The sequence below is a fragment of the Dendrobium catenatum genome, unplaced genomic scaffold (genome assembly GCF_001605985.2).
Source record: "Dendrobium catenatum unplaced genomic scaffold, ASM160598v2 fragScaff_scaffold_1220, whole genome shotgun sequence".
Lineage (NCBI taxonomy): Eukaryota > Viridiplantae > Streptophyta > Magnoliopsida > Asparagales > Orchidaceae > Dendrobium > Dendrobium catenatum.
Window position 1 is genome coordinate 9,493,686 of NW_021319682.1, and position 9,320 is coordinate 9,503,005.

At 42.0% G+C, this 9,320-nt stretch overlaps 2 protein-coding genes and 1 pseudogene across 5 annotated transcripts in view; 2 read left to right on the plus strand and 1 right to left on the minus strand.

Moving 5' to 3' along the window:
* Window positions 1-788: 788 nt before the first annotated feature.
* Window positions 789-907, minus strand: LOC114580728 (annotated as a pseudogene).
* A 737-nt stretch (window positions 908-1,644) lies between these two features.
* Window positions 1,645-9,320, plus strand: part of LOC110101285 — a 24,727-nt gene continuing 17,051 nt past the window's right edge. The window contains exons 1-2 of one of the 4 annotated variants that reach the window (XM_020829122.2): window positions 1,645-1,834; window positions 2,028-2,108. The gene's annotated coding sequence lies outside the window, so the exon portion shown is untranslated. The other 3 variants (XM_020829120.2, XM_020829123.2, XM_028699224.1) reach the window with 3 other exon arrangements.
* Window positions 6,178-7,077, plus strand: LOC110101293 (uncharacterized mitochondrial protein AtMg00810). Its single transcript, XM_020829141.1, has one exon. It carries the CDS (start codon window positions 6,178-6,180, stop codon window positions 7,075-7,077), a length of 900 nt encoding a protein of 299 aa, XP_020684800.1.

Sequence of the window (9,320 nt, forward strand, 5' to 3'; positions counted from 1 at the left end):
AATCGCTTGGCCGCCTCTCCTCGCCTTGCCACCGACCACCAACCAAAATACAATAACAAAATTAGACTTGATGATGCTACACTCAAGACCTGGCCTTAGCTCACCTACGCCAAAGCCAAGCGCTAAGACCTACAAGTAGTCTCCATTGACTATGAGGAAGAGGATAATGATGCTAAGGCAGTGAAGCTTTTGCTTTAGTCCAAGCATTTATTTCACGTGATGTTTGTGGCTAATGATGAATGGTGCCATGTTGAATAGGGCTGTCAAATTTTTACACGACTCGAAATCCAATCCGAATCCGATCCGAAAAAATCTAGGTTAGGGTCAAGCCATACCTGAAATGGGTCGGGTTTGGGTTAAACAAATCAACCCGTTTTAAAAATCGGGTCGGGTTTGGGTTAACCTAGCAACTCGACGTTGACCCGAAATTGACACGAAAACTCTTATTTGACCCAAAAATCCGAGATTGACCCGTTTTGACCCGAAAATCTAAGATTGACCCGATGTTTGACCCGAAAAATAACAATTTTGGGTCAACCCCGGGTCATTCGTGTCGGGTCGGGTTGACCCGGACCCGAATCGGGTCGGGTTGACCCGGACCCGAATCGGGTCGGGTTCGGGTCTGAAAACCTGACCTGTGTTTAAAAATGGGTTGGGTTCGGGTTGACCCGAATAGTATCGGGTCAGTTCCGGGTTCGACCCGAACCCGACCCGTTGACCCGAATTGACACCCCTAAATGTTGAAGCTTTTGGTCACGATGGTTCTACCTAGGATTTTTTTTTTGTTAAGGGTGCAATATGAGGACTTCCCAGAAGGTCACCCATCCTAGTACTATTCTCGGCCATGCACGCTTAATTGCGGAGTTCTGATGAGATTCGGTGCACTAGTGCTGATCTGGTCGCACCCGGTTCCACTTGAAATTGAACGTGTAGATATATAAACACATATGATAATTGAATAAGATACATCAATGTGATCAACAATAATGAAATAATCGTTAGCATGATTTACATTGGAGATATTGTGTGAGCGTTGTAAGGAGCACAGAGGGGCAAAATGGCATATTAAAGAGCCAAAAAAGAGGAAAGAGAAGATGCAAATGTGAAGAGTGAGAGAGGAACATTTATTTGTCTGGAGGGACTAGTGCTGACACTCAATCGTCATGGTCAAAGGTGTCCAGCAAATTATTAGGTCCGGTCACCGGATCTAAAAATAGGTCCAGACATCCAATTAAAACTTGCCACGTTGCCTACGCTTTGACTGTGTTGATTACGTTTTACACACGCTTAACTTAAAATAATATTTTATTAGTATCCGGACTTATCTCTATGTCCGATAACCGGACCTAATAATTTGCCCCAATTAAGGCACATCCATTTTTCTGCAAAAAACTCTCTCTCAACATTATTTGTACCACACAATTGAATTTGATTTGTTGGTCATCCTTTTTGACTATTAATCAATAAGTCTTAGTTTTTTGTATGTAATATGTAAATGTATTTATCTTAATTTATCTAAATATCTTTAAAAATATTTATTTGTATGGACACAAATTAACCAAATTTAGTAAATCCCAGTTAAAATTGGAAAATTTAAGCCCAATGATATCACATGACGGAGATGCTTTCATATTACAATTAATTATTAGAAGCTGCTCGAGCACAAATTAACCTACTTTTTAACCTACCTTTTCTTTGCGCCAACGCTCTGCACAGCATCGACACGACTGATTCTTGATCTACGATGCAAATAATTGCTCACAGAAATTGGAAACGATCTCTTTGTCGGCAGACAAGAGATCGAAGGTCAGCAGTAGTAACTGCAGACGGACAGGTGTGCCTTTCTCGCTCTTCGCTTCCGTTCCTTCTCTGCTTTCCTCTTTTTGCCTCGTTGAATTGATCTGAACGGTTACGGTAGTCGCTCATCCAGGGAAGCTTCTTCGCCTTCTACAACTTCTCCGTCGATATCTATTACTATTTCTCTTAGTTACAGCGAGACGCGCTGAAAAAATTCTGTCTTGTCGCAGCGATTGTCGTATCGGATCCACCTCTTGTTTGCCGCCTCGTTTTTTCTGATACTGCTGCGGAGAAGCGACAGAAGTTCGCTGGTAACCATCTACCCCTTTTGCACCTACCCTGAAGCGAGGAAGCCACGTGACGGGAGCTCGTTGTCGCTCTTTTCTCCCATGCTTCAAGTTCCTAAAACCCGTAAATCCGCCGAACTCCCGGATTTAGTAAATTCGGAATTTTAGGGAAAATGGAACATGATTTAGGATTCCGTAGGACTTAACTTGTTATTTTAGCTGTTTGGCAGGATTTAGGTTAAATCCTGCTTAAATCCTACTCAAATCCTGCAGCCAAACAGTCACTAGAACATTTGTTTTAAGAGTTACATTTTTTTTTCAAATTGACTCGCTTTTGTGGAGGTTTGAGTTTTTACAGAAGTTGCAGAAATCACAATAATTTGTCTTACCTTTATCGATTGTCACTGGTCAATTGGATCCTTGGGCAACTCGGGTAAAAACTTCAACGATTGGGGCCATGTTATAAGATTCTTACATCACCTTTTTACTACTTTCATTCCTCCAAAATTAGAGAAGGTTTATTTATTTGCTTTTTGCTACGAAAATTTTCTTGTAGTTCATCAATATATTGATTGAGGCTAAATATGAATTTCTAAATTCACCATTTTCTCTATTTATTTTTATATTGTTGACTATTATTAGGACATCCTCACTCCAATTCCTTAAGAATTATTAGAATACCAAAACATATAAATATTGTATCAGATAAATAATGCTTAGGTGTCACAATATCACTGGATATCATGAACCGTAACTTGTACTAATGGCTATATATACTACTATACCTATTTGTTAAATCAATAAGAAATACTTTTATATTCTTCTCCGTTCTTTGTTTTGGTATCTGCTTTTCATTCTCCTGTCTTGTTCTTCTACATGGTATCAGAAGATCGGTAATCGGTACCAAGAATGAGCTCAGCAACCTCGAATCCTGGCGATCAACTAGACGGCGAAGGATTCGCCGATCCTCTCATTCCGGCGACATTGAAGTTTGTCGTCACAAATCTGCGCACGCTTGTGCATCTCCAACTTCAAGCCGGCAACTACCCACTATTGAGAGCTCAAATCGCAAAAATCTTTAGGGCAAACCGGTTTGAAAAATTTCTTGAACCCTCCTCTTCTTCTTTGGTTCTGTCTCCTACCCCCACCGCCTCTATACCGAATCCTCAATCATCTCAATGGATTCTCATGGACCAAAACTTGGCCGTTGCCCTATGTTCAACTATTTCCACATCAATTCTTCAATACGTGGTTCATCTTGACTCAACAGCTAAAATTTGGTCTACACTTGAAACACATTTTCAATCCTCCAACAGATCAAAAGTGATTCAACTGAAAAAATCTCTTCACAATATTGCTCTCAAGAATCAATCAATTACCCAGTATTTGACCGACATTAAAGTTCTTATAGACCAAATTACTGCATCTGGTTCTTCGGTTGACAATGAGGATGTGATTCTTTACATCCTCAATGGCCTTCCACCATCTTATCAGTCTTTCAAGACTGCCATACGTACTATGCTAACCCCCATCTCTCTTGACCAACTATACCCCCTTCTCCTCAGTGAAGAAATTAATCTAGCTGCTGATACGGCTCGCTCAACTCCTATGAACGATTCGCAAACCGCTCTGTTCGTGCCAAGAGGTCGCAGTCGTAGATCCCGCAGTCGCAACTACAACAACGTACACAATTCTACTCGCTCTCAGGCTAATCCGAATGCCAATGTTATCTGTCAAAGTTGCTCTAAGAGAGGACACGCTGCAACAACATGCTGGCACAGACTAGATCAAAACTATGGACAATCATCCGCCTCGGATACTCACTGAGCCTTAGCCACACATACAGAGACCCCTCCGTCCAACTGGTATTTGGACTCAGGATCGACATCCCATCTCACCAACTCGCTCGACAACATGTCCAACATCACTTTTCTTATCAAGGCTCCGACATGATCACGGTCGGTGATGGGAGATCGGTTAACATCGCCAACTTCGGCAACGGCTTGTTACCGACTCCCTCTCGTAAGCTTACTCTATCTCAAATCTTTCACACGCCTTCTTTAAAATTTAATTTACTATCTATTTCCAAGCTTACTAAGGACAACAATATTGCTATAATATTTGACCCATCTTGTTTTCAATTCAAGGATTTGAGGACTCCGCAGGTGCTTCTACAAGGCCCGTGTGACAAAGGCTTGTATCCCATAAGCAATACAAATTCGTCATCTCAAATGTCCGCTCTGGCTACCACGAACAGAACAACCCCCTGGCATGATAGGTGGGACATCCCAACATACATGTTTTGAAAACTATAGCTAGTTGTAATCCTACTTTGAATATTTCAATTAGTTCTGTTTCTTGCAATTCTTGCAAATTGTCCAAAGGACATAAAATTTCTTTTTCGAAATCCAATAGCAGAACGCAAACTATTTTGTCGTTGATACATTCGGATGTATGGGGCCCCGCCCCTGTTGATTCTGTTCAGGGTTATCGATATTACGTCATTTTCTTTGACGACTTTAGTCGCTTCACTTGGCTTTTTCCGCTTCGCCAAAAATCCGAAGTTTTTCAAACTTTTGTAAATTTTAAAAACCAAGTTGAAAAATATACTTTGCAAAACATTAAAACCCTACGCACTAACGGAGGCACCGAATTTCTAAACAAGCAATTCTCTCAGTTTCTTGTGACTCACGGCATTAGTCACCAGGTATCCTGTCCTTACACGCCGGAGCAAAATGGCATGGCAGAACGCAAGCATAGACATGTTATTGAAACTTCTCGGACGTTTCTTAAAACTGCCTCTGTTCCATACAAACATTGGCCAGACACGGTCATGACATCCGTGTACCTTATAAACCGCATGCCATCTACGATCACTCACCCTCCTACTCCGTTTAAACTTGTTCACCGAACCAAACCTGAATACTAACATCTTCGTACCTTTGGTTGTGCATGCTACCCGCTCTTGCCTCCTCATACTCACCACAAGCTTCAACCCAACACCATACCATGTGTCTTGCTCGGATACTCCGACACCTATAAAGGTTACAAGTGCTTGGACATTCTCACAAATAAAATCTCCTTTTCCATGCACGTTGCGTTTCAAGAAAACACTTTTCCCTTCAATTTGCAGCCGGACATACAATCCAGAACTTCTATCGAACTTCCACCGCTACTTCTAATGCCAAACTCAGCCGTATCTTCTGCCAGAACTATCAACCAGCATATACCTGCCAACACTTTCACTCCTACACCCGTCTCTAATTCACCTATTTTATCCAATACTGATGACACTACTATTCCCAATTCAGGTTCTCAACCGCCATCCCAAACAATTCATCCGATGATCACAAGAACTAAGACCGGTTCTCTGAAATCGGTGGTGCAGCTGAACCTTCTTCACGCTCGCGAGTGCTCCAGCTCCAGTGAATCTCCTTCCACCTATACCGAAGCTGTCAAGCATCAGCATTGGAGAACAACAATGGCTAACGAATTTCTTGCCTTACAATAACAAGGCACCTGGAGCCTTGTCCCTCCTCCGTCGAATGTCTCCATACTAGGATGCCTATGGACCTATCAAACAAAGTTTCATGCTGATGGCTCGGTAGCTAAGCACAAAGCCCGTCTGGAAGCGCAAGGACATCGTCAAGAATTCGGTTTAAGCTATACCGAGACTTTTAGTCCGGTCGTAAAACTTCCTACTATTCGTATCATGCTTGCAATTGCACTTTATAACAATTGGCAGGTGCATCAACTCGACGTGGCCAATGCCTTCCTTCACGAGAAACTCTCCGAAAAAGTATTTATGACTCAACCTAAAGGATTTGAGGACACCAACAATCCTGCTCACGTTTGTCAACTCCACAAAGCCATCTATGGCTTGAAACAAGCTCTCCGCTAATGGTACAATACATTCACAGATTATCTAACATCCATTGGTTTTAAATGCAGCTCTGCAGACCCATCGCTACTTGTTCTTCATCAACAAACACATAGTATCTATTTACTAGTGTATGTAGATGATATATTAATTACCGGCTCCAATCCAGGATCCGTAACAGCGGTTGTACATAAACTCAGCCAAAACTTTTCCATGGAGCACTTAGGCCATGTCCATGATTTCCTAGGTGTTAAAATCGACAGGAACAAAGACTTCTACTTTCTATCACAAAAGAAGTATGCTACCTCACTGCTACAGCAAACGGATCTCCTCAATTGCAATTCAGCCGCCAATCCAACCTGCATGAAAATACCAGATAACCCCAAAATCGATTCCACACTCTTAGATCCGGCATTCTACCGTAGCATCACAGGCTCCCTACAGTATTTAACTCTCACTCGACCGGATATCGCCTACAGTGTAAATCAACTCTTCCAACACATGCACAATCCTGAACCGCAACATATCTACATGCTTAAGAAACTCTTACGATACATCAAAGGTACGCTACAGTTTGGAATTCCTATTACTAAATATGATCTTGTACTTAAATCTTTCTCAGATGCTGACTGGGCCGGGGATCCCACATCTCGCAAGTCCACCTCCGGGTTCTATTCATTTCTGGGCAACACAATAATATCATGGATAGTCAAGAAGCAACACACTGTTGCTAGATCATCCACGGAGTCAGAATATCGCACTCTGGCTGCACTTACTTCGGACATCATCTGGCTCAGACGTCTCTTATCAGACTTCGGCATTTCTCAAACCAATCCCACTGACATGTTTTGCGACAACACCTCAGCGATAGCATTAGCGAATAATCCAGTGTTCCATGCCCGGACTAAGCATATAGAGATCGACCAGAAATTCATCCGGGATCATCTTCAACAAAATCACATTCGTCTTTTACCCATTAGCACTGTCGACCAAACAGCCGACATCCTCACCAAAGCACTCTCTACACCTCGTTTTGAGAAGCTCCGATCCAAACTGACGGTCTCCAAAGACCCATCAATTTGCGGGGGCATATTAGAATACCAAAACATATAAATATTGTATCAGATAAATAATGCTTAGGTGTCACAATATCACTGGATATCAAGAACCGTAACTTGTACTAATGGCTATATATACCACTACCTATTCTTTGTTTCGGTATATGCCTTTCTCCTGTCTTGTTCTTCTACAAGAATATCAAGCTGTTGCTAATGTTTTGCTAGAAAATGTTTCTCTTGATCTCAAAGATCATGGAGAGTTGTTTTGATCTCAAAGATATCTGATCTGTTATTTTTTTGTAGCGTGTTTCTCTTGCTCCACCCTTATCTATTTAGTAGACTTGCAGTTATGAAGTTGATGAACAATGATTTTATCATGTTTTTCGATTTCTAGATTCTAAATGTTGGACCATTTGAGTGTGGAAGAGCTGTTGCACCTGCTCTAGCTTCTTTCTCATTTCTACTGATAAACATAATAACTCCTTGAGACCATTAGATTTAGCTTTGTTCCATGATTTTATGCCTTGTGATAGACAGAATGGAGCTTTTTCGTGGATTGAAGTTTTTGGTGATAATTGCTTTAGGACTGTATGTGACTTATGAGGTTGAACTATTCTTTTTCCTGGCCAAGATTTATTTCATATTTCCTATCATTTACTGGTCAATGTTGAATACCAAGCCACTGTGGATGTGGAAACAATACTCGTGGGTTTCGTAGAAGAATGAGATGAATGGACGAAGTAGGTTGCGTGTGGCAAATGAAAACTGTAGACATACATGAGAAGCATTTGTTGAAATATTGCAGGAGTGTGCTCGTAGGATGCAGAAAGAATTTGGATAATAGAAACATGAGATGAGAGGAGGGAGGCTGGTGACCATGGAAGGGACGCCACAGATGATGTGTGAGATTGCTTCAGGGCACTAGTGGAAATCTTGATGCAGCACAAGGAAGATGTTTCATGTTAGGATATGGCCATGATGCGGCGGAGGATGCACAAAGACACCTAAGTAAGATGTGCAAATGAAGATATGTTAATCCTTCATGTTGTCTTGAGCAGCGAAGATAAATAATCATAATTGATGCTTTGATATCTTGGTGAGATTTGAAGAAAATTGAAATTTCTCTCTTTTTTCTACACTAATACATGAAACCTTAAGCTATATTTATAGGTAGAGGACCAAATCCTCTTATAGCTCTAGCACTTAATTACAAGTATAAGTTACCTAAAAAAATGCATAAAAAAATAGTAAATTGTTAGATATTATTCCAGATTTTTAGGTTTGTTTTTGTATAGGTTTTTTGTATGGCATATGTAGTCATTTGTGGAGCTATTTGTATAGCTTGTAGGAGCCTATAAATAGGCTTTAGTTTGTTTTAGGCATTGAGGCCAAGAGAAATAAAGTTTACAGAATTATTTTGGCTCTGCCCTCTCCTCTCTCTATCTCTTGCAAGAAGATCTCTCAAGATCTTCCTCCTTGCTTTCAACAATTTGGTATCAGAGCTCTGGTGGCGATCTTGAAGGAGGAAGGTGTTTTGTTCAAGAAAAGAGAGGAGGTGGTGGCTGCTGGTGCCGCCGACGTGCTTGCTCAAGCGAATTTGTTCGCGCATAAAGCATTGATCGGCCGAACAGGCCGGACCTCTAGCTGAGTTCGGCTACCGGAGGCGACTTCGGCAGGCTGCCCATGGGATTCTTGATCGGGACGCTAGGCGGACTCTTGCCTCAAGAAGGCGGAGTCTGGGCTGGTCAAATTCGACAAAAGAAGGTGCGGCTGAAGTGGACGTCCGCTCATTTGGCCTGCGTGAGGAGTTGAACGGAGGCGGCAGTAGTTGCTCGGCCTGATCCGTTCAGGCTCTATTTGTTCAAGAAAAGCTACAGCTAGGTCTTGTATGAGGCCAAATCAAAGACCACACGGGCGTTGGAAGAGGTAGGCGACTTTTGGTTTTTTGAGACGGACGAGAAGATTTACATAAGGAGACGGAACAGGCGGATCTCACGGAGGACGGATTTTTTGCTTGATTTTTGAATAAGTTTTGATCGGTCTTGACTAGCTTGGAAGAAAGGAACGGAAACAGGACTTCTTGCGATTCTTGCTGATCAAGAGAAGGATTGGGTTCGATGCAATTTCCTGTTCCTGTGTGTGAGAGATGAAGGATCTTCATGTGTTGAACGAATGAGGTGGAGTTTTGGACTTCAGGTAGGGGTGTAAGTGAGCCGAGCCGGCTCGCGAGCTGGCTCGAGCTCGACTCGTTTATGGGCTCGCGAGTCGAGCTTATCGAGCTCACGAGTCGAGCTTATC